This window comes from Bufo bufo, chromosome 2 (genome assembly GCF_905171765.1).
Source record: "Bufo bufo chromosome 2, aBufBuf1.1, whole genome shotgun sequence".
NCBI lineage: Eukaryota > Metazoa > Chordata > Amphibia > Anura > Bufonidae > Bufo > Bufo bufo.
In genome coordinates, this window is record NC_053390.1 from 360,554,305 (window position 1) to 360,579,899 (window position 25,595).

The 25,595-nt window shown below is 45.3% G+C and overlaps 1 protein-coding gene across 2 annotated transcripts in view; it reads left to right on the forward strand.

Annotated features, from left to right (window-relative positions):
- RIC1 (RIC1 homolog, RAB6A GEF complex partner 1) overlaps nt 1–18,456 on the forward strand; it is a 143,965-nt gene extending 125,509 nt beyond the window's left edge. Inside the window, exons 21-26 of one of the 2 annotated variants that reach the window (XM_040417144.1) lie at nt 3,121–3,257; nt 11,082–11,368; nt 11,999–12,187; nt 13,736–13,913; nt 14,079–14,267; nt 17,918–18,203. In XM_040417144.1, coding sequence (XP_040273078.1) covers nt 3,121–3,257; nt 11,082–11,368; nt 11,999–12,187; nt 13,736–13,913; nt 14,079–14,267; nt 17,918–18,203 — 1,266 coding nt within the window. Of the gene's footprint in view, nt 1–3,120; nt 3,258–11,081; nt 11,369–11,998; nt 12,188–13,735; nt 13,914–14,078; nt 14,268–17,917 lie in introns of both variants that reach the window. The other variant, XM_040417143.1, reaches the window with a different exon arrangement.
- Nucleotides 18,457–25,595: the final 7,139 nt, after the last annotated feature.

Here is a 25,595-nt window from a genome sequence, read left to right on the forward strand (position 1 = left end):
TTGTTACGCGCCATTTGCAGCACATGATCTCTGTCCGTAGAGTTTAGCAATCTCGCAAGTAGAGGTCTTTGAGGAGCCCCCGGTGGAAGGGGTTTGGCAGGAACGCGATGTGCGCGCTCTACAATGAAGGCCGATGAGAATGTTGCCTCTGGGAAGGTGTTACGGAGCCAGGTAGTGACGAATGCACATGGGTTGTTACCCTCAGATTTTTCAGGTAAACCGATGATCCTCAAATTATTGCGTCTTGTGCGGTTCTCGTAATCGTCACATTTTGGCTGCCAAAAGTTGACTTTCTGCTCCAGCTCTTGTATTTTTGCGGGGAGCGCCTGTACACGGTCTTCCACTTCCGAGATCCTATTTTCGGTCTCTTTGACGCGTTCACGCATGGCCTGCATATCATGGCGAAGTAGGCCTATATCCACCTTCACCTCCTCCAGCTTGCCCACCATTGATGTGCGGCAGGTGGCTATCGCTTGCAGCAATTGCTTGGTGACCTGTTTCAAGGACGGCTCTGTAGCTGCTCACTCCGCTTCTTCATGCGCAGGGCCATCTCTAATCCCATCCGGAGGTGGTGAACGGGAGCCTGCGCCATCTTGATCTTCCACGCGGGCAAACTCCCGGAGTCGGTCAGCGGCCGACTGTGCTCTATTACGGGCCATGGTTGTGCTGCGGGTCTTTCCCGACCTCCTGCCCGATCTGGATGTAATTTTTGCGGCAGATAAATTACAGGATTACCATGAAGTTAGGGTTTTGGGTCCGGGGCTCAGCTAAGTGCGTCCGCTCATATCAGCTTCCGGCCACGCCCCCATATATATTTATTTTTACCCAGAGAAGTGATTTGATATAAATAGTGTAAACATCAATGGTTGTAAATATCAGCCCAACTGTAGAAATGTGTTATCACTAGAAAGTTTAGGCCTCCTGGTACCTCATTATCAGCAGTACTGCTGATGCTCTGGTCTTTTGTCAACAATTCCACTTTTCTGCCATGTTGGCTCAGCCACCAACTATATAATCTTTGGACACCAATTTACTGTTCACATCTTAACTGCTGCTATTCCAGTTGAATGTTCTAGTGATATTACAGATGTAAGTGTTTTCAGTGGAAAGCATCATGAGACAGTGTGGGGTCGCCATGTTAATGGTTACACAATTCAAGGATTCAGTAGAAAGAAAATTTCAACACATTAATACATTTCTAAAGCATTTTCAGACTTTTGTGCCAATGGTTTATAGGCACTGACGTTAGTAATTTAGATATGCATTTATTACAGCTAAGATGCCACCGTACACATACTTATCTCCCCTCTCCCTGATGTACTGGATATCACGCATCACATGCCTCTAACATTCCCTTACTCTCCACTCTTCCTTTCACTCTCTCTAGAGCAGTGATGGCGAACCTTTGACAGACCGAGTGCCCAAACTGCAACCCAAAACCCAAGTTTTTATTGCAAAGTGCCAACACGGCAATTTACCCTGAATACTACAGTTCAATATAGTATATCTCCCATGTACTTTATCATTAGACTACTTTCACACTCGCGTTTGTTGCGGATCCGTCATAGATCTGCACAGACAGATCCACACCGATAATACAACCGTCTGCATCCGTTCAGAACGGGTCCATTTGTATTATCTTTAACATAGCCAAAAGGGATCCGTCTTGAACACCATTGAAAGTCAATAGAGGACGGATCTGTTTTCTATTGCGCCAGATTGTGTCAGTAAAAACTAATTCGTCCCCGTTGACTTACATTGTGTGTCAGGACAGATCCATTTGCCTCCGCATCGTCGGGCGGACACCAAAACGCGGCTTGCAGCTTCCAGAGCGGTATGGAGATGGAACGGAGGCAAACTGAGGCATTCTGAGCGGATCCTTTTCCATTCAGAATGCATTAGGGCAAAACTGATCTGTTTTGGACCGCTTGTAAGAGCCCTGAACGGATCTCACAAACGGAAAGCCAAAACGCCAGTGTGAAAGTAGTAACAGTCTGCCTGCATTCAGTACGCTGCCTGTGCTGTTCATAGTGCGCCCTGCGCTGATGAATGGCAGGAAAATACAAAGGGCATATTGGTACACCATAGACTTTTTCCAGGGTTAAAGTGCCCACAGAGAGGGCTCCGAGTGCCGCCTCTGGCACCCGTGCCATAGGTTCGCCACCACTGCTTTAGAGGGATCATATTTCTCATGCTTGGCAGTGATTGTGGAGTCCTATGTTTTTTTTTTTTTAGGCTACTTTCACATCTGCGTTTTTGCTGGATCCGTCATGGATCAGCAAAAACGCTTCCGTCATGATAATACAACCATCTGCATTCATTATGAACGGATCCAGTTATATTATCTTTAACATAGCAATGACTGTTCCGTCTCTAAAACCATTGTAAGTCAATGGGGGACGGATCAGTTTTCTTTTGTGTCCGAGAAAACGGATCCATCTCCACTGACTTACATTGTGAGTCATGACTGATCCGCATTTTGGAGCACTCCCTTCCCTTCAGTTCAGTTTTGTCCCTATTGACAATGAATGGGGACAAAACTGAAGCGTTCCCCCCCCCCCCCAACGCTATTGAGATCCTATGACAGATCTCAATAGCGGAAAGTGAAAGGTAGCCTGAGCACTACCTTACTGTTTGTAATAGAAGGGCATGCAGGCAGTTGGAAATAGAAGCAATGTCTGTGAGAAGAGTCATGGCAACCGTAATCGTTTAATGGCATTCCTGCCCACTGTTGCCACTGCCCTGGTGGCATCAAAAGAAAGGAGCGGCACAGAGCGAAGTAAGACATTGAAAACAAAAAATAATTCTGTTACATGATGACATCCCCAGGAACAGAGTTATTCTGTTCTGTCTCTTCCATACTTATACACGCTCAGGGCGACCAAGCATAGCATGAATGTCTTTCCGAGTTTTTCTGTGGTTTTAAAGATGCAATTGCCATGTTACTCTAACAAAGATCATTTCAAAAAACAGATTGACTTTAAGATTTGGACAAAGTTTAACATATACTGCATGACAAATCTGTTAAACTATGTGATTGCGAATTATGAAAATGCTGGTTTCTCTTCAATGTGAAAGCAGAATCGTTTTTGATAATTTCATATTTGTGCTTTTGTACAGGAGCCAAGTTCTGCCGGTGGTTTTGAATTTTTTAGAAACCGCAGCATAAGCTTGTCCCAATGTGCTGAGAATCTTCCTGTTGGAAAGTTCAACCTTCAGAAAACTCTGAGTATGCCCTCTGGACCAGCTGGCAAGCGGTGAGAACAAACTGTGAATCCTCTACATCAGGTATGCTCAACCTGCGGCCCTCCAGCTTTTGCAAAACTACAACTCCCATCATTTCCTGACATACTACAGCTATCATCCTACAGAAGGGCATCGTAGGAGTTGTAGTTTTACAACAGCTGGAGGGCCGCAGGTTGAGCATGCCTGCTCTACATTCTCAGACCAAGCACTACATCACTGACTGACCCATAATGTAAAACAGGCAAGAATATCAGTTGCAACATGGACAGTAGCCAGTGAATTTAACAGTTACATAGTTTATAAGGCTGAAAAAAAGACCTCTGTCCATCCAGTTCGGCCTGTTATCCTGCAAGTTTATCTAGAGGAAGGCAAAAAGGCCCTGTGGGGTAGAAGCCAATTTCTCGCTCATATCATTGGGGGACACAGGACCGTGGGTATAGCTTGCTGCTGCCACTAGGAGGCGACACTAGGCTGAAAGCTGTTAGCTCCTCCCCTGCAGGCTATACCCCCTCCAGCCTGGAGAGAGCATATCAGTTTTTAGCTTAGTGTCGTAGGAGGCAGACCTCCCTGCTTTGCAGGGTGGCTTTTTTCTTTTGATTTTATTATTTTTATCTTTAATTCACAGACTACTGGAAGGGGGCACAGGGTCGCCTGCGTCCCTGTATCCCCGGGAGGCTGGCCGGTGTATCTAAGTCACCGCCTTGCCTCCCCCAAGAAGGCAAAGTGGACCAGGGCAGCCTCGCTCCCCTGCTTCCCCCCAGCAAGAGGGCCACCCTCTCTTCAGCCCTTCTCTGCCCGGACCCCTGTCGCATGGTGCCAGCGGTCATAGGGTGGCCCTGCTGGTGTTGCATCCTAGGGTGAAGAACACAGATGAAGACAGGTAAGTAATCTGCTTCATCCCCCTAGCTGCAGGAGATCCTCCTCCATCTTCCACCCCCTCCCCACCCACCCGCTCGCCCGTCCGTCCGTCCGTCAGCCCGATCTCCGGCCTCACTGCTCTCGCCACACGGCCGCTCTGCGGCATATCTGGTCTATTTATTAGAGGCGGCGGCATAGCACACATTACCTTTTAGCCGCAGCGGTTCCAGTACCGCTGTGGTCAGTGCCGGACATGGGGAACATAGGCATTCTGACCTCACTTCAGCATTAGGAAGCCGTTCCCGGGCTGGAAGGGGGCGTGGCTTGTCGGGCCCGTTCTGGGAGGGGGCGTGGCTTGCCGGTCCCGGACTGAAAGGGGGCGTGGCTTATTCTCCCCCCCTGATTCAGCTTCCTGATTCTTCCTCTGCGCTGCGTGGGTAGGATACAGGACCTGGGACCTCCATACTGGTAGGCAATCGATACCCCCATCCAGCAGGAGATTTGACCATGTCTGACCCGGCCACTGACCCCCACCAGGCACCCTGTAGGACCACTTACTATGCCTGCTCCTTATGTTCGGAGAAATTCCCTCGTGGTCAGTCACTATTACTGTGCTCTGCATGTCAGAAACCTGCACAGAGCCATCCCCCTAGGGCACAACAGCCCACAGAAGCCCTGGAGCGGCCTGTCCAGGGGGAACCAGACTGGGCAATGTCCCTGTCACGGGCAGTGGAAGACCTCTCAAAAATCTCCCATTCCACCCTTTCATTGCTGGGTCGTTTGGTAGAGAAATCGACACCGGCGCAACCCGCACAGTCGCATAGAGCACAAACCAGAGGCAGACTTCCTAGTAAGCGCCCCAGAGCAGGCACCCGTTCCTCCTCTGACGCCTCAGCATCCCCCCCCTGCTCCTGGATCCCATCCACAGGCGTCCTCCCTTTTAGGCGACGCACTGTCAGAAGGAGAGCTTGGGGATTCGGATGCAGATATGGATCCGGAGCACTCTTTTCAGATTGCATCCATGGTGGATAGCCTGATATCGGCAATAAGGGACACCTTCCAGGTTCAGGAGGACCTTCCCTCCACTAGCCAACAAGGGGTGTCATTTCTGCGTACGAAGCAGAACTCCAAATCGTTCCCATTACACGACGATTTTTCTATCGTTGTCACGAAGGCTTGGGACCAGCCAGGTTTGCGTTTCATTATTCCGAAACGCCTAGACCTACTCTACCCTTTTCCACGCGAGTCCGTGGACAAATGGTCCTCCCCACCGAAGGTGGACCCACCGGTTGCTCGCTTGGCAAAATTCACTACCATCCCGGTGGCGGATGGCTCGTCCCTCCAGGATCCAGTGGACCGCCGCATAGAGTCACTCTCTAAGTCGATCTTTACGGCGAGCGGTTCGGCATTGCGGCCGATTTTCGCCTCTGCCTGGGTAGCCAAAGCAGTTTCGGAGTGGTCCCTCCGTTTGAACCAGGACATAGCGTCCGACCTCCCTCCCGCTGAACTTCAATCGTCAGCGCTCCAAATTTCTCAGGCAGGGAAATATCTCTGTGAAGCGGCTCTGGATGCTGGGACTATGATCGCCCGTTCCTCAGCTCTCGCCACTTCCATCCGCCGGGAGTTGTGGCTCAAGGCCTGGAAAGCAGATTCCTCATCTAAGCTCTCCCTGTTGAGGCTTCCGTTCTCGGGGTCTCGGCTATTTGGGTCCAAATTAGATGAGATTATTTCGGAGGCTACGGGTGGAAAAAGCACCCATCTGCCCCAACCCAGGGCAAAGCGGCCTTTTCAGTCCAGAACTTCATCTTCTCGCTTTCAGTCCTTTCGCCGCTTTTCGGGCACCCGTTCAGCACCTACCTCAGCGGCGGGGCCGCCCAATCAGGATCGGCGGAAAGGACCGTCCTTTAAGCCCCAGCAGGCCTGGCGTCCGCGGCCTCAGCAGCCTCGCACAGCCCCTGGTAAGCAGCCTTCAGCATGAAGGTTTGTCCCCACCCTCACAGGTGGGGGGGGCGTCTTCTCCTGTTTCAGGAGATTTGGCACGCCCATATTCCGGACGCATGGGCGCTCGAGGTTGTCTCCTCGGGATACAAAATAGAGTTCAGGTCTCTTCCCCCCAACCGCTTCTTCCTCTCCCAGCCCTCCAGGGATCCCATCCGGGCTGCGGCTCTTTTGCACGCAGTCCAGTCACTTCTCTCACGGGGGGTGATTTCCCCTGTTCCCTTGGAGGAGCGGTTTACGGGTTTTTATTCCAACCTGTTTGTGGTCCCCAAAAAGGAGGGCGATGTGAGGCCAGTGCTGGACCTAAAAATGTTGAACCGTTATCTGCGGGTTCAAAGGTTCAGGATGGAGTCCCTCCGTTCCGTGGTTGCTTCACTGGTGAAAGGGGAGCACATGGTGTCCTTAGACATCCAGGATGCATATCTCCACATCCCCATCGCCACAGCCCACCAACGGTTCCTTCGATTTGCCATCCAGGCAGCTCATTACCAGTTCGTCGCTCTGCCGTTCGGTCTGGCGACGGCTCCGCGAGTATTTACAAAAGTTCTTGCCCCTCTTCTGGGGATTCTGCAGTCCAGAGGCATTACTCTTCTCCCGTATCTGGACGACATCTTAATCAAGGCACCTACAGCGGCTCAATGCGAAGAGAGTCTTCAGATTACGATGAGCACCCTCACTCGCTTCGGGTGGATAATCAACCTGAGGAAGTCATGCCTGTGTCCCACCACTCAGATCAGATTCTTGGGCATGACACTGGACTCCGAGGCTGCCGTGGTGCGTCTACCACTGGACAAGAGATCGGACATTCAGAGGACGGTGCGTCTGCTTATTCAGCGCCGCAGGGTGTCGATTCGCAGCTGCATGCGAGTACTGGGCCTGATAGTGGCCTCCTTCGAGGCGATTCCATTCGCCCAGTTCCACACCAGGGATTTTCAGAGACTCATTTTGTCCTCCTGGGACAAGTCCCGGAATTCTCTGGACTTCAGGATCTCTCTGTCCCACCCAGTGCGTGCTCGGCTCTTGGCTGGTGGATGGTACCGGACCACCTGTCCTCGGGGAAGTCCTTCCTTCCAGTGTCATGGACGGTGGTCACGACCGACGCCAGCCTCAGCGGCTGGGGAGGGGTCTTCGGTACCCGGACAGCCCAAGGCGTTTGGTCTCCGGAGTCCAAACTACCTATCAATATACTGGAGCTCCGGGCCATCTACCTCTCCCTCTGCCATTGGACCCCCTACTTGCAGGGCCGTCCGATCAGGACACAGTCGGACAACGCTACAGCGGTTGCCTATATCAACCACCAAGGGGGGACTCGCAGCGGGACGGTGATGAACGAGGCCGCAAGGATTCTGCAGTGGGCGGAAGCCCATGTTCCGGTGATCTCGGCTATATTCATCCCGGGTGTGGACAATTGGACAGCGGACTTCCTCAGCCGAACGACGGTGGACTCGGGGGAGTGGTCTCTCCATCCGGAGGTGTTCGAGGACCTTTGTCTCCGGTGGGGACGCCCAGAAGTGGATCTGATGGCGTCCAGGCTTAATCACAGACTCCCGTGCTTTCTGTCTCGCGCAAGAGATCCGATGGCGTACGACGTGGACGCCCTCGTGGCTCCGTGGGACAACTTTACGTTTCTGTACGTGTTCCCTCCGTTACCGCTCCTACCTCGGATCCTACGCAGAATCAGGATGGAGGGCATTCAGACGCTTCTGATCGCCCCAGACTGGCCTCGTCGAGCTTGGTACTCAGAGCTCATTCTTCTTCTGGGAGACGTGCCGTGGCCCCTTCCACTCAGGCCCGACCTGCTCTCACAGGGCCCAGTCTTCCACCAGGGTTTAAATACGCTACGTTTAACGGCGTGGCTATTGAAACCTTCCTGTTGAAGCAAAGAGGTTTCTCCGATGCGGTTGTTCGCACGATGATTAGGGCTAGGAAGCCCTCCTCCGCCAAGATCTATTATCGGACGTGGAAATCTTTCCTCAAATTCTGTGAGGACAGGGATCTTCCTCCCAGGCAGTTTTCCCTCCCTACGGTGCTGGCTTTCCTTCAGGCGGGTTTAGAGCTGGGACTAGCTCTGAGTTCGCTGAAAGGTCAGGTTTCTGCTCTTTCCATTTTTTTCCAGCGTACACTGGCGGTGTTGGGTCCGGTCAAGACTTTCATACAGGGAGTGGCTCACACCGCAGTCCCTTATCGGCCACCGTTGCATTCCTGGGACCTGAATCTGGTGCTGGTAGCGCTCCAGTCCGAGCCATTGGAACCTCTGCGATCAGTCTCCCTTCGCATGCTTTCATGGAAGGTTGCGTTTCTGGTTGCAATTACCTCCATCCGGCGGGTGTCGGAACTGGCGGCTCTCTCGTCCAAAGAGCCCTTCTTGGTGTTTCATCAAGACAAGGTAGTACTCCGGACAGTGCCGTCCTTCCTGCCGAAGGTGGTGTCGGCGTTTCATGTTAATGAGGACATTGTTCTGCCCTCTTTTTTTCCCTGACCCTTCTCATCCTAGGGAGGTGGCTCTCCACCGTCTGGATGTGGTACGGGCCTTGCGGATCTACCTGGCAGTGGTGGCCCCTTTTAGACGTACGGACTCCCTGTTCGTAATCTCGGAAGGTCCTCGTAAAGGTTTGGCAGCCTCGAAGGTGACGATTGCTCGGTGGATTAGATCGGCCATTGCAGAGGCCTACCGCTCTAAGGGCAAGGTCCCTCCTCCCGGTATCACGGCTCACTCTACCAGGGCGGTCGGGGCTTCTTGGGCTCACCTTCACCACGCTTCGGCGTCTCAATTGTGTAAGGCATCGACTTGGTCCTCTTTACACACCTTCACAAAATTTTACCGAGTGCATTCTTTCGCCTCGGCGGATGCTGATCTTGGCCGCAGAGTTTTGCAGGCCGCAGTGTAGTGTCTTACCGGAGGGAGTTGGTTTTGTTCTGGGCCAGTGGTTGTTTCCCGCCCCGGGGACTGCTTTAGGACGTCCCACGGTCCTGTGTCCCCCAATGATATGAGCGAGAAAACGAGATTTTTGTGAACTCACCTGTAAAATCTCTTTCTCGCTTTATTCATTGGGGGACACAGCACCCACCCATTTTTTCTTTTATTATGAGGCCAGTGGGTCCAAGTTGCCGGTTGGGGCTGGTGTCCGGTTTGGTTTTTTTGTTGGGCAGTGGTCCTTACTGGTTGTGTTTTTGTTTCGGTACTGTTTCTCCTACTGCTGAAGCACAAACTGATATGCTCTCTCCAGGCTGGAGGGGGTATAGCCTGCAGGGGAGGAGCTAACAGCTTTCAGCCTAGTGTCGCCTCCTAGTGGCAGCAGCAAGCTATACCCACGGTCCTGTGTCCCCCAATGAATAAAGCGAGAAAGAGATTTTACAGGTGAGTTCACAAAAATCTTGTTTTTCCTCAATTTAGGGGGGAAAAAAAATTCCTTCCCGGCTCCAATCAGGCAATCAGAATAACTCCCTGGATCAACGACCCCTTTCTAGTAGCTATAGCCTGTAATATTATTACACTCCAGAAACACATCCAGGCCCCTCTTGAAATCTTTTAGTGAACTCACCATTACCACCTCCTCAGGCAGAGAGTTCCATAGTCTCACTGCTCTTACCGTAAAGAATCCTTTTCTATGTTTGTGTACAAACCTTCTTTCCTCCAGATGCAGAGGATGTCCCCTCGTCACAGTCACAGTCCTGGGGATAAATAGATGATGGGATAGATCTCTGTACTGACCCCTGATATATTTATACATAGTAATTAGATCTCCCCTCAGTCGTCTTTTTTTCTAAAGTGAATAACCCTAATTTTGATAATCTTTCAGGGTACTGTAGTCCCCCCATTCCAGTTATTACTTTAGTTGCCCTCCTCTGGACCCTCTCCAGCTCTGCTATGTGTGCCTTGTTCACAGGAGCCCAGAACTGTACACAGTACTCCATGTGTGGTCTGACTAGTGATTTGTAAAGTGGCAGGGCTATGTTCTTATCACGGGCATCTATGCCCCTTTTGATGCAACCCATTATCTTATTGTCCTTGGCAGCAGCTGCCTGACACTGGTTTCTGCAGCTTAGTTTGCTGTTCACTAAAATTCCTAGGTCCTTTTCCATGTCAGTGTTACCGAGTGTTTTACCATTTAGTATGTACCAGTACCGGTGACTTGTATTATTCCTTCCCATGTGCATAACTTTACATTTTTCAGTGTTAAACCTCATCTGCCACTTCTCTGCCCAAGCCTCCAATCTATCCAGATCCCTCTGTAGTAGTATACTGTCCTCTTCAGTGTTAGGCTACTTTCACACTAACGCCAGCCTTCTCCGGCAGGCTGTTCCGGAGGATGAACAGCCTGCCGGATCCGTGCTGCCTCTAGTGCATGCGTGCCGCCGGAGGTCCACTCTGACCTCATTGACTATAATGGGGGTGGGCCGGAGTTCCGGCGGCAGCACGGAAAACATGCGGAGAGGCGGCCGGAATAAAACTACAACAGCCTGCCGGAGAATGCTGCTGCTAGTGTGAAAGTAGCCTTAATTACTTTACACAGTTTTTAGTGTCATCTGCAACAATTGATATTTTACTGTGCAAGCCTTCTACAAGATCATTAATAAATATATTGAAGAGAATAGGGCCCAATACTGACCCCTGAGGTACCCCACTAGTGACAGTGACCCAATACGAGTGTGTACCGTTAATAGCCACCCTCTGTTTTCTATCACTGAGCCAGTTACAATACATTTATCTGGAACTTTGTTTCCATAAATTTGAGTATTGTGAGCTGGTATTATGTCCACTTGGCAAGTGGTCATAATATTAGCCATGAATTTTCCTCATGGGTTAAGCCGCAGTGGTTCTTATTATAAGCAATTGCACATAGTAATGCACCCAATGAGCATCATAGACAATCTCCTACATATAGTAGCTGTATAAATACTGATGTGATGCATAACTATGAGGTTGCTTTGGTGATTTGATGTTGCAGTATGTGGTGTAACTTCTGTGCTGTGTTTAGATGGAGTAAGGACAGCGATTGTGCAGAGAACATGTACATAGACATGATGTTGTGGAGGCATGCTCGAAGACTGCTGGAAGAAATCAGGCTAAAAGACCTTGGCTGTTTCTCTGCTCAGCTGGGATTCGAGTTGATAGGATGGCTATGCAAAGAACGCACGCGGGCTGCACGAGTGGAAGATTTTGTTACTGCCTTGAAGAAGCTTCATAGGGATTTCCTTTGGCCTTTTCCAGTCATACCAGTTTCTTCCATCAGTTCCCCATTTAAGAATGGCAAATTTCGGGCAGGTATGTTGGCTGTCTTGGAGTTCAAACCTTTAGGGTAAATTCACACACAGCCGATTTCTGTGACTGGGAATCTGTTCTGTTCATCTAAATAAGGTTGTTCCGGCATCAAGCAGATGGATTTCTGCAAGCCCCATTGAGATTAATCTGAATGTCACCACTTTCTGCAACAAATCTTGGGCTAAAAATAATTTTTTCAATTGGTTATTATTTTCATCAGTTTCTGAGATAAAGGTGTTAAAAATCAGTCTGTTCGCAGACTATTACTTCTGATTCCCATCAGCTGACAGACCATGTGAAGCCTTATCTCTGATTTCCTGACTTCACACTCATTTAAGCCATATTCTTATCAGTTTAGCTATAATGAGTATTTATGAGGTCAAGGACTCAGAAGTGATGGTCTGAAACCCCTGTATCTTAAAAACTGCTAATTAAAAAAATAAAGACCAATTGAGAAAATGATTTTTAGCCCCAACTGAGTAAAATACAATCATAAGAAATGCCCTGAAGGTGTCTATAACCTTTAAGCTGCAGATGGTCTTAAGATCAGTGTCATGTTCTGAAGTATATCAATTTATTTTGACAAAGATGACTTTTAGTTTGATACTATTGTCCTATTGCTATTATTTACAGCAATTGGGGAGCAGATCCTGAAGTCCCAATCTGCTGATAACTTTCTGGACGTGGACAGTGGTATTCCTAGCGTTCCTCGAAGTCTCACTTGGATGGGTAGTATTGGAGCTGCACATCAAGAAATGGACACTGCCTCATCCCACAGTCCTCACACGCAGGATGCACTGCTATCTCCTTTATTAAATAAAGGTATGCATACAGATGTTTCTATTATACCCTGTCCTGTAGTCTGGCAGTTCCAAAAGTCCTGCAAGGAACCTCATGGGGGTCAGAATGTCAGCGAACTGCAGCAGGCTCGGAATGGCCCATCAGAGGATCTTCCAGTAAGCCCAATATCAATTACAATCTTACTATTACAATAAAGAACACGTAGTAAAACAAGGCCCCCAATGTCTAGTAGAAGACCGTTCTATTCAGAAATGACCTTAAAGTAGAAGATCAGGGGAGGACATACCATAAGTGCAGCTGCACAGGGGCCCTATGGGAAAAAGGGCCCACCACCATCTTATCTAGAAAACCCTAACATGCAGTTAATTGTAAGTAAAGGACAGTTAACTATTGTCATAGCTGTCACTAGTGGATTACTATTTACAAGAGAAGCTTTTTTACGGCATTAAACAATTTGCTACAAAGGAGCTATAAAATGAGCACCACACTCTCAACAAACTATGATTAAAAGGGGCAGACGGGGCCACTCACTTTTCTTGCACAGGGGCCCTTTGTAATTTTAGAGGGTGGCTCCTCAGGATCATTTACTTTGGTGCGCCCAAGGAAGATCAGTCTGGGGGATTCTAAGCAGAGACAGGGGATCTTGTTAACATCAAAGAAGGTATAGTAAATGGCGCCAAAATATGATATGTCCTGAACGGTCATGAATCAGAGATACTTTAACATATAAGAGACTGACAATGACCAATTCCAAAAGAGTGAAACTTGGTTTAACCCCTTTGATCAAAAATTCATAATACCCCCAAGATGCTATCCGTAAATACTAAAGATCAACCCCGCAAAATATAAGCCCTTACACAGCACTGTAGGCGTAACTATAAAACAAATTACAGATGTCAGAATATAGAGATGCAAAGACATTTTATTTTTATATGTTTAAGAGTAATAAAACTAAATAATATAAATAATTAGAAGATCTTTAAAAAAAATGCCATTGCTGTAATCATACTTACCCACAGCATGTCAGTTTTACCGCATAGGGTATGCCGTAAAAATAAAATCCATACAGCTATGAAGAAATTGTTTTTGTTTTTTCACAGTGCCACCCATTTAGATTTTTTTTTTTCCAGATTTCCACTGGAATAATGCGGAGTGCAACTGTCATTTAATAGTTAAAGGGTTTTCTGACATTTTAATACTGATAACCTATACCCTGGTATGAGCCCAGCACAGTGCCATACATTGTATAGTGGCAGTGCTTGGTATTGCAGCTCAGCTCCATGTACGTCATCACTGACCTAGGAAAAGCTAGAGAAGGCCGCAGCACTTACAGGAGTGCCAGTGCCTTCCCAAACAGCTGATCGGCCGGAGTTGGACCTCAACCGATCAGATACTGATAACCTATCCAGAGGATAGGTCATCAGTGTTAAAATGTGGGAAATCACCTATAAAATGGGAATATTTCACTACTAAAAGTCTGTCTTAGTCCTAGTCCTCAGCATTGCATTATTGGATCAATCTTATTGCAGACGATAATGGTTTTCTGTCTTTGAATTGCTGTACTTGTAGGAGATGAATGTAGCATTGGATCGGCCACTGACCTCACGGAAACAAGTTCCATGGTGGATGGGGACTGGACCATGGTGGATGAGAACTTCTCCACCCTGAGTCTGACGCAGTCAGAACTAGAACACATTTCAATGGAGCTGGCCAACAAGGGACCTCACAAATCTCAAGTCCAACTAAGGTAAGTGGTAGTTAAGTAATACTGTGTGTACATATACAGTAGGTAACCATAGAACAAGAACTTCTGTTGGGATATTTGCCATGTTTCACATGGCTACTGTCTGCTCCTTGCCCTGGAAGTCTGATGTCAGATGCAGAATGAGCTGGTTATTTCTTCAACCTGCAGGTACCTGTTGCATGTTTTCCTGGAGGCAGGCTGCCTGGAGTGGTGTGTCATCATTGGTCTTATACTACGAGATTCCTCCATCATTAACCAAGTGTTGATCTTTTTGCAATGCCCTGAAGTTGCAGAGGAGATGTTACAGGGCATTCAAAATGGAATACAGGCTGTGGATGCCTGGGCCCTTAATGACTGGTGAGTGTGAACACTGCAAATACCATGATTTTTTATTTTTTTTGGCTACCTGCAAAATCTTAAGGGTGTGCCATTACCAATAATGTGGAAGGGGAGCAGTAGTAATCATTAAAACATAACTTTTAATATATAAAGGCAAAAAAAAAAAAGCATATAATAATGCCCTTAAAGGGAGTCTTTCACCTAAAATCACTATTATAGAACACTAACATCAGGATCGCCATTACATTCCCCATATTAGAATGCTACCTTCCATATTGGTGTCCATCGCCGATTTTCTCAGAAAAACACTTTTATTCAATATGTTAATTAGCTTCTCACGGTGTCCAGGGGCGGTGTTTATGCGGCCGTTGCCCAGGCCCCTCGTCACTTTTCATACGAAACCCCTCCCATTTCACCCCTCTGGCCCACCCTAGGTTCTTCTGATTACATCCTCCTCTTAGTGAGAAATCCAGCGCCGTTCAACAGATTCGCCGCGCCTGCGCACTTCATTCCCCATTATGGGCAGAGACACAAGGCCGGCTAGATCGGGATGTACGGGCCGGCACATGCGCATTAAACGCTCTTGTGCCTCGAATGAAGTGCGCAGGCGCGGCGAATCTGTTGAACGGCGCTGGCGCTGTATTTCTCACTAAGAGGAGGACGTAATCAGAAGAACCTAGGGCCGGCCAGAGGGGTGAAAGGGGAGGGGTTTCGTATGAAAAGCGACGAGGGGCCTGGGCACCGGACGCATGAACGCCGCCCCTGGGCAGCTATAGAAGCTAATTAACATATTAAATAAAAGTGGTTTTCTGAGAAATCCGGAGATGGACACCAATATGGAAGGTAGCATTCTAACATGGGGAATGTAATGGAAATCCTGATGTTAGTGTTCTATAATGGTGATTTTAGGTGAAAGACTCCCTTTAAATCAAAAAACCCCATTATAAGACCAAGAACGCCAAAAACATGTATACGCATATATATATATATATATATATATATATATATATATATATATATATTAAAGAGGACCTTTCACTTGTAAAAACAATGTGAACTAAGTATGCTGACATATAGAGCGGCGCCCGGGGATCTCACTGCACTTACTATTATCCCCGGGTGCCGCTCCGTTCTCCTGTTATGCCCTCCGGTACCTTTGCTCTGTAAGTTATAGTAGGCGGTGTCTTCCCTTGTCCTGTGGGCGTCTCCTTCTCCTAGGCTGCAGCGCTGGCCAATCGCAGCGCACAGCTCACAGCCTGGGAGGTTTTTTTCTCCCAGGCTGTGAGCTGTGCGCTGCGATTGGCCAGCGATACAGCCTAGGAGAAGGAGACGCCCACAGGACAAGGGAAGACCCGCCTACTATAACTTAAGGAGCAAAGGTACCGGAGCCTATAACGGGAGAACGGAGCAGCGCCCGAGAATAATAGTAAGTGCAGTGAGATCCCCGGGCGCCGCTCTATATGTCAGCATACTTAGTTCACATAGTTTTTACAAGTGAAAGGTCCTCTTTAACCAACCATTTGAAAAAAGGCTGGTAAGAAAGTAGATGAACCTTACCAATCCTGTAGTTCTGCCTTATGTGAGTGTAGCTTGAAATGGAGTGCAGCAAGCAACAAATCTCTCCTGAAGCTCCTTATCACAATGCTTTTCTTTTGATGTCACACTCTCATACGGCTTCAACACGTGATGGGTGGGGGCAGGGACCTAATCTGTTCCTAGTTGTCCCTAATCAAGTTGATAGACCCTAATGACCTTCTAATACAGAGTCATCGCCCTGAAAAGAGCAGACCTGTCCGGAACCTTGCCCTGATCAAGGCCCTAGGCAGCCCTCACGCTGTAGTACAATACCGTATATATGCTGAAAAGGTGGTATATTGGATAGAACCAGAAAGGTGCACCCAAAGTAAAAAAAATAACAAATATAAAGTGCAAAGAAAACAATAGAGAAGTGCAAAAAGAAACCTATAACGTGGCCCAACGCGCTTCATCTAATTATTTCTAGCCCCAGAATCATCCGGGGACACTGGGCTAATGTCTCTTCTAGCAAGGGGTGTAGGTAATCCCAGAAGAAGTCCTTGAAGGGGATGCAGAATCGCAATCCCACTTATGTGTCATAGATTAGAGCATGCATGTGATAATGCTCCTTAGGTAGGTGGGACACTACCTGGTTTTCAGTGTCCCTGGTTAATACTTGGCGTCTCTAGCAGCCATGAGCCGCGCATCGCGCTAGTTTTAAACAAACAGGCCCTCCCCCATTGCGTTGTGACTCATTTTTCTATGGGTCTGCTGGAGATAGCAAAGCGCTGTACTCTACCTGGCAGTCCCATAGAGAAAGAATAAAGTGTCTCAACTTGCTGCTTTATACTGGTGCTAGGCATCTCCATTCTTGTCCCAGTGGTCAGACCCCCACAGATCACATGCTCATTCCCTATCCTGTGGATAGTTGATTCTGTGGCAAAAAAAACGTTTAACCCTTGATTGTTTGCAGTGCTTAATGGACCAAGGAGTACAGTTATGTCCTGGTGATATCATGGGCGTAGCTGCTATGATTGGTGGGCTGTAAGAACAGTGGAGAGAAATCTGATCCTGGCTATTAAAGGCAGTCTGTGAGCATCCGCATCACTACTAAAGTGTGACCAAGGTTAGACAGGTATTGCTCACTAGATTCCCCAACAGTGCTTCTTAATTTTATACTTTCTATATCAACGGAATTGCATTTTTTAAACTATGCAAATGAGTTGTTCCCTGCACCCATGGCATTGCTGCTATATGCTCCTTGTGCCACCCAGCCCCTCCCATAGCAGTTTGATGGACAGAGCCAGGCATTACGTCATCCTGCCCGGCCCTGTCCTCTCACACAAGGACCGCGCAATGAAACAGCGGCACATGCGCTGTGGAGCCGGAGATCTCTGCCTGGGCAAGAATTCTTCAACTGCGCATGCGCCAATGACTCATTGCACAGTGCTTGACATAGAAAATATGAAATTAAGAAAGAAGCACTGTCGGGGAATCCGGTGAGCAATACCGATCTAACCTAGGGCACAGTTTAAGAGTGGTGCAGATGCTGACGGACTCCCTTCAAACCCCTTTTAGATGCTGCTGTAATTAAAATAATTGTGGTATGTGGCTACAATTGAGGTAGATGGCTAGAATTGATATCTGTGCTTTCACTAGCGATCGTGTAAGTGTAGTTGTGCCAAGCGTGTTTTATACTTGACAATTTTTGGCCCCTAAAGGACCCCGTGGCGGTTATAATTGTAAGGCATACCTTAGGTATCGTTTACTAAATTTTAAAGGGGTTTTCCAAGGTTCTGATATTGATGACCTATCTTCAGGACATAACAGCTGTTTGCGAAGGGTGAGCACGCAGCCTCCCAAGCATTGAACAGTCCACCGAATAGCAGCTGTGCTTGGTATTGCAGCTGTTCACTTGAACCTAGGCTACATGACTAATGAACATCATTAGCCTAGGAAGAACACCGTGGCCTCTTCAGACAGCTGATGAGTGGGAGTCCGACTCCTGGGAGGATAGGCCATCAATATTCGAATCTCAGGAAACCCCTTCAACATAGTTTTAAACCCGTACTTCCTCTTTATTTGACTAGTTTTTTATTGTTTTGCTACTTATGTGAATATTATTTTACATTGCATTATATATTATTCTGCAGCCCTGGATACAAGCCATTCCTAAACATAATAAAACCTCAACTTCAGAAGCTGAGTGAAGTGACTGTGGAGCAAGTGCAACCTGAAGCTTTTCAGCCCACAGTTATCTCAAAAGTCACAGAGCAATCCAGCCCCAGGGCCGAGGACAGCCGCAGCTCCACCAGCCACAGTGCCAGCCCTCAAAGTGACCCAGGCAGCTGCAACATCAGCAGATATGAGGAGAATGCATCCAGACAAGAGCAAGAGGAGGCTCTTCAAGAGGGAAGTTACGACTGCGTAATCTCTTAATGTTGAGTGAGCTCACACAGCCATCACAACAGTATTATAGAAGGAATCAATCACTTGTGGCTGGTCACATGGCTGGCGGTTTTTAATAGGTGTGAAATGACTTCTTTTTCTCAGTGGTTTCCAAGAAACCAACTCTGCAAATTTGAAGCCTTACGTTTGTTTTGTTGTTATAACTTTTTTTTTTTTTCTTAAATACATTTTTATTCTTATTAATGAGAACTCCAGTGTACATATGGAACCAATCGCTCCTATCTCCTGGATAAAAAGCTGAGCTGTTTGGTAACAGGATAGATGTGTATCGTGTGCGAAAAGCACCGTAAAGAGGCCGACACGAGAGGATCTGGAGTGAAAGTGTAAATGTAATTATGTGGTTCCACTGATTCTTTCACGGTTGTTGCTCTTACCTAATGTCGGCCTCAATCATTTGTTTATTTCATCTTCTCATAACCCAAAAACTAGCAAGAGTCTGGATAGGTATTTGGGTCTCCTCCGTTTTTTGGAGGGATATGTATAGGCCGGTGGAATATATAATTTGACTTGTCATCCACCTCAATGCATCAGACATTTAGGTGCTCCGATCTTTCTTTCCTACATCTAAATCGGTTTGGTATTGCAGTGTAAATAATGTGTATTTTGTGAATAGTTCTCTCTTGCAGTTTATTATTATGAATTTGTAAGATAAAGGTGCAGGTCCGTCAGCGCCAGCCTGCCACTAGCTGGAAAGCCATTTTTTTGTTGCACTTTGCAATGGACATGACTCTCTGTAATATCAGTTCATCAACTACACTGTGCTTTTACAGAATCTTCATTTAACTACTGTGACTGACCCCAGAACAAATCCTTCTGTTGTCTAGCTTTTTAATTGAGGTACAAGAAGGTTTTTATTTATTACCTTTGTACAATAATTCACTTGAACATAGGGTTTTTTTTGTAAATAAAGTCAGCAATCATGTTCCATAATACCTGAAAATTGAATTTCAACTATAGGCAAAAATGTATTTCTGACTATTTTATTAAGTGTGTGGATTCCACCTAATTTTACCTTCCATAAATCGTGTATTTAGTTGGAAAAGAAGAACATACACTTTGTCAAACCTCATCTCCTCTTCTTGTTAATGTCCCCGGATCTAAAATCTACAGCTGATATTCTTGCATTACAGTATTAAGATATAGAAACTGGTCTGTTTGTACCGTGCAATTGGGGGGGAAAACAAAATGTATTATTTTATACAAGACATACGTTTATTTTTATAATAGATCTATTGGATTATTATGTGGACCAAATGTTTCTAGTAACTCGTCTGAATGTGAAGGGTGATTGTAACAACACAGGTTTCACAATGACACTGGGGGAGCAGTGCTCCATTCAGGTATGAAGAGGACACTTGAGGCTCAGCAGATCTTCTTAATCCTGGAGTCTCCCTAAAATGTAAAGAATGCTCAAATAACTGTATCTCATTTGTAAAAAGGATTATAATAACTATGGTAATAAAAATGGTGGATTTATTACACCCAGGGCCTCAGTTGTACAAATATTTACACTTATCCCATGGAAGGGACTGTATTAATGACAGTGTAGCAGGGGTCCATTCCATGGGAATAGATGCTGTGAAGTCCTCAAACACTTCAATTAGGATGTTGTACTACTAAGTAAACCACCTGATGCTAGTGTGAACACAGCCAAAGGCCCGATCTGTCACAGGCTCCAATATGGTGCATTTTTAGTATTTACTGCCACATATTGCACTCTATCCCCCTCTAAATTAACTCTATAATAGCATGACTAGTGGGGAATATGGCAAATGTACAGCATCTGATGGAGAAAAAAAATATCTTTGTGGAAATGCAATGGTATGTATGCCTCCCCTGGAATGCATAACCACCATGTTTGGGATCTGTCCCACACTGACTTAAGGTCATATGTATGATCTCTAGGTACACTGTAGTTAACTTGCATCAAGATGTGTTGTAGTTGTTCCACTTTGTGCACAATATTAAGCTAATGGTGTGATCAAGGAAATTTAAATCTCTAACACATATGGGGGGGGGGGGGGGGGGGGGGGGAGAATGTTTTCAAATGACTTACAGTTATTTGGTTTGCAGGTTTTAATGTATAAAGAATTAGTGATTTCAGAACCCCAGTAAATGTCATATAACGCCTATGTAAAAATGGACTATATTTTTAAATAGAATACTCTTCTGAAACCTGTGCTTGATTATTTTTATTAGAATTTTTCCCTCACTCCCTTCATTTAGTTACTGTTTTTGTTTTTCTTCCAGGCACATTTGTGCATTCTCTTACTGTCAAGGGACAAACATCTTGTGGAGTTTGTTACATTGCTCAATGCACAATTCTATCAGACACTAATTCAAATAAGTGCAATAAATTATTAAAGTAATAAAGCTATTGTAACTTGCTTTTCCATACATTTGATTTGTGGTTATTATGGTTTGTTTTACCTTTTTTTTTGTCTTGGTTTTACACATTGGTGAATCTTTTTAATGTTAGAATATCTAGAAGATAATGTTAAAGGGGTGGTCCAGGATCCCTTTGGATTTTAGTTAGCCCCCTAGCATTATTGACTTAATACAAGAATCATACAAACCTGGTCCTGGCTGTTCCGGTCTTGCACCCTGGCTGTGTTTGTCAATCTTTCTGTCCCAAGCTTGTTTACGTCCAGCCATGGCCATATGCATGCTGCAGCCAGTGACTCGCCTCAGTGGGGATGTGTCCCCAAGCAGCATGTCACTGCTGGTTCACATGCTGCTTGAGAATGTGTCACTGCCGAGGCCAATTATTAGCTGCAGTGGTGCAAATGACCCTGTCCGCAGGCAGCTTAGTTGGAAGTAAACAAGCCTGGGACTGGAAGATTGACGAAAGCAGTCATGGTGCAGGAGCAGTGGGGGACTAAGTGAGTGATTCTTAGGTCAGCCAGGCTAGGGGGTGTTAACTCAGATCCTGCATCTCTGGCTGTGTTTTTGAAGCTGACAATCAAAGCTTTAAAACAAGCTCATGGAAGAACTAGCTACGACCCATTGGGAGTTGCAGCACTTACAAATTGGCCCAAGTGAGAGCTGCATATATATGGAGCTCTGACTCTCAACCCCATTTCTAAAGGCTATATCTCCTGCTGTAGAGCTAGTACTGCAATCTTTGCCTCATTTTAAAGCTTAGACTGTCAGCTTTAAAACAAGACCACAAATCTGAAGCTGCTACATAGTCTCAAATATGCCCAGAAAAAGGAGTGCTGATAAGGCTGCACAGCAAGACTTGCTCTAGGATTAGGAATACAGATTGTACATATTATATACTATATAATTCCCAATACATGCATGCATACATTGGTTGGTGCATTCCTGTGTTGTTGTTTTTTTAATTTCAGTAACACATGCAACATTGAATGTTGATATGTGCAGTATGTGTGAACTCTTCACATCTTGCAGTATTTTTGCAGACGGTTTTATTCATCATAAGGACTCTGCATTTTAGTTGCAAATTTGAATTTCGGCCAATTTCTGATATTACCACTAGTTGTTGCAAAGTTGCATGAATATGGTTGTGTGTATTAACCCCTTCAAGACCCTGCCATTTTTCACCTTCCTGACCTGTGTCACTTTGTGTGGTAATAACTTTGAAATACTTCTACTTATTCTAGCCATTCTGAGATAGTTTGTTTTCTCGTGACACTTAACTCTTAGGCTACCAGGACTGTACATGTACGGCGCTGGTGCGATGTGTAAACATGACACCTGCTCACACGTGCAGCGGGCGTCATGGCCGGCAGATCTGTGCTGTTTCATACAGCAGAGACCTGCGGCTAATTACCGTGACCGGCAATAATGCCAATCACGGTAATTAAATGCTTTAGATGTCGTGATCAAGTGTTTTTGTTTTTCTTCCAGGCACATTTGTGCGTTCTCTTACAGTCAAGGAACCAATATCTTATGGAGTTTGTTACATTGCTCAATGTGAGATCTCAAGTGAGATCACGGCACCTAAATGCGCAAAAACCCGGAAGCTTGTGCTTCCTACCTATGCACCGTGTGTCCTGTCCAATCCGGGCATAGGTAGTTGCGCTGAGTAAGCTGACAGTATTCAAACTGCAATTCTTATTTTGGCCACCAGATAACAGGCCAGGATAAGAAATGAGCAAAAGTGAGCAAAATAAGCTAATAATAAATTCCTGATAAACCAAAATAATATTTTTTTTAAAAAGCTCATATATGACACACATAATAATCACTAAAAATAAGTAAAAAAATATATAAAAGCTTAAATCACCCCCCTTTCCGTATAATTAAAAAATAAATACCTAAATAACAATAAATATAAACATCATGGGTATCACAGTGACTGAAAATGCCCATACTATTAAAATGGAAATAAAAAAATAAAAACAATACGGAAGAAACTGTCAAAATGGCCGATTTGTCATTTTTTCATTGCTTCTCTTACCCCAAAAAATGTGATCAAAAAGTCACACATACTCCAAAATGGTATCAATTAAAAGTACAGATTGTTCCACAAAAAATGAGCGCCTAAACAGCTCAGTAGACATAAGTATAAAAAAGTTATGGGGGTCAGAATATGGTGATATAAAAAATAATAATTTTTCGCAAAGTTTAAATGTATTTTTAGACTATTTAGACATAAAGAACCTATACATATAGGGTATCATTGTAATCATACTGACCCAGAGAATGAAGTGCATGAGTAAGTTTTGCCGGGAACAAAACCCATAAAACGGTGGAGGGATTGCGTTTTTTTTCCCAATTCCACCCCATTTGGAATTTTACCGCTTCCCACAACATTTTATGCCATAATTAATGGTGTCATTAGAAAGAAAGTACAACTTGTCCTGCAAAAAATAGTCCTCATACAGCTATGTGACCGGAAAAATAAAGTTATGGCTCACGGAAAATAGGGAAGAAAAATAAAAATGCAAAAACAAAAAAACCTCTTATCCAAAGGGTTAATAGAAACCACCCATAAATGACCTAATTTTAGAAAGTACACCCCTCAAATTATTCAAAACTGATTTTACAAACTATTAACCCTTTAGGTGTTTCACAAAAATTAAAGGACAATAGAGGTAACTTTTTGCCACTTTTCAATTTTAACCTCATTTTCCTGTAACAGCAAAACAAGACTCAATATTGATTACCATGATTCTGTAGTTTACAGAAACACCCCATGAGTTGTGGAAAACTGCTGTATGGACACACAGCAGGGCTCAGAAGGGAAAGAGCGCCATATGGTTTTTGGAGCGTAGATTTTTGCTGGAATTCTTTTGGGCGATATGTGACATTTGAAGACCACTAAGGCACCCTTACCGTGGAAACTCAAAAAAGTGACCCCATTTTGGAAACTACACCCCCTAAGATATTTTTCAAGGGTTGTCCTGAGCTCTCAAATAAGCGTCTCATAGAATTTAGAAACACTTGGCTGTGACAATGAAAAATTACATGTTTTATAAGAAATCGTCAGTTTAGGCCCAAATTTTTCATTTTCACAAGGGGTAATAGGAGAAAATGCACACCAGTTTGTTACCCATTTTCTCCTCTATATGTCAAAATACCCCATTTGTGGTCATAAACTGCTGTATGGGCACATGGCAGGGCTCAGAACGGAAGGAGCATAAAATGACTTTTGGAGCACAGATTTCACAGAAATAATTTTCAGGTGCCATGTCGCATTTGTAGACACCTAGGTACCCCTAAAGTGGAAACCCCAAAAAATTACCCAATTTAAGAAACTACACCAGCAAGGAATTTTTAAAGGTGTGTGCAGTGAGCACTTTGACCCAACAGGCATTCCATAGAATTCATAAACCCTTGACTTTGAAAATGGAAAAGTTCACTTTAGGCCCAAGTTTTTATTTTTACAAGGGGTAACAGTAGACAATCCCCCTACACTGTGTTACTCATTTTCTCCTGAATACAGAAACATCCTATATGTGGTTGTGAGTGCTGTATGTGCACACAAGTTCAGAAAAGAATGTGCATTGAGATCTGGTTTGGTGATTTTATACAGCACTGGCCAACAACTGCAGAGGCTCTGAGGTTTAATAAAAAAGAAACTCCCCAGAAGTGACCCCATTTTAGAAACCACACCCCTCATAGAATTTACCAATGGGTGTAGTGAATGTTTTGACCCCACAGGTGTCAAAGGAACACAGATATCCAATTTCAGTGTGATACATGTGACCCTAATCTTTTGCTTGGACATACCATAGGGCTCAGGAGGCCCAATGTGGTGATTTACGCATCTTGGAGGAGATTTATCAAACTGGTGTAAAGTAGAACTTGCTTAGTTGCCCATGGCAACCAATCAGATTCCACTTTTCATTTTCCAAAGGAGCTGTGAAAAGTGAAATCCCCTCCCCCCCCTCCCTTCCTGTGCTTACAACTGTAGAGTCTCTGGGGTGAAATAATAAATGAAACCCCCGAGAAGTGATGGAAACTACACCCTCAAGGTATTTATTGTGGGGTACAGTAAGCATTTTGATCCCACAGGTGTTAAATTAATAAGCAGGGGACTGTGCAAAATTTAAATGGGAGGTTTTCAACAGAAAATGCATTTCAGTGCCCAATATGTTGTGCCCAGCTCGTGCTGAGACACACCCTTTAAATTGTTGGGCGGGTTCTACTGGCTACGGAAATGCCATAAATGTGCATGTACAGTAAACTTCTCTTTGGGTATGCTGCAGGGTTAAAAAGGGAGCGACCATCATTTGGCTTTTGCAGCTCAGATTTTACGAGTGCCATGTTGAACAGCCTCGGGGGAACCAGCACAGGCATTTTCTGAGAACCATATGATTATTTTTCTCTCGATGGAACTGTGCGAGGGGTTATTTTTTGCGGGATAAGTTGCGATCATCATTGGTTTTATTTTAGTGTACATATGACCTATGATCACTATCCAAGGTACCACTTGGAACCGAAACAGAGTTCGGTAAAAGGTTTTTAACGGTAGAAATTAAGTTCTGAAGTCTCGCGAAACTTTGCGAAGTAATAGCTTTGGCTTATCTGAGCTAATACATTCTAATACTGTATGGAGTACTCGCTCCGTACAGTATTCAAAGTTTTATGCAAATCGACTTTGGATGTTTCAGTATGATTAAACAGATACCAATTTTATATATATTTTTTATTTTTAAACACTTTTACATAAAGCATTTTTGAAAAACAATCATGTTGCCATATTTTTAAAATTTTTATGGAGATGGTCTTGTATGAGGGCTTGTTTTTTGCAGGATGAGGGGACTTTTTTAATTTGGTACATAACGACTTTTTGATCGCTCAATATTACACTATTTGTGAGGCAAGTTAAACTGTTCTGGGACCGTTTTTATTCATTTCGTTTTCATAAATGGGTAGCTCAAACGATAT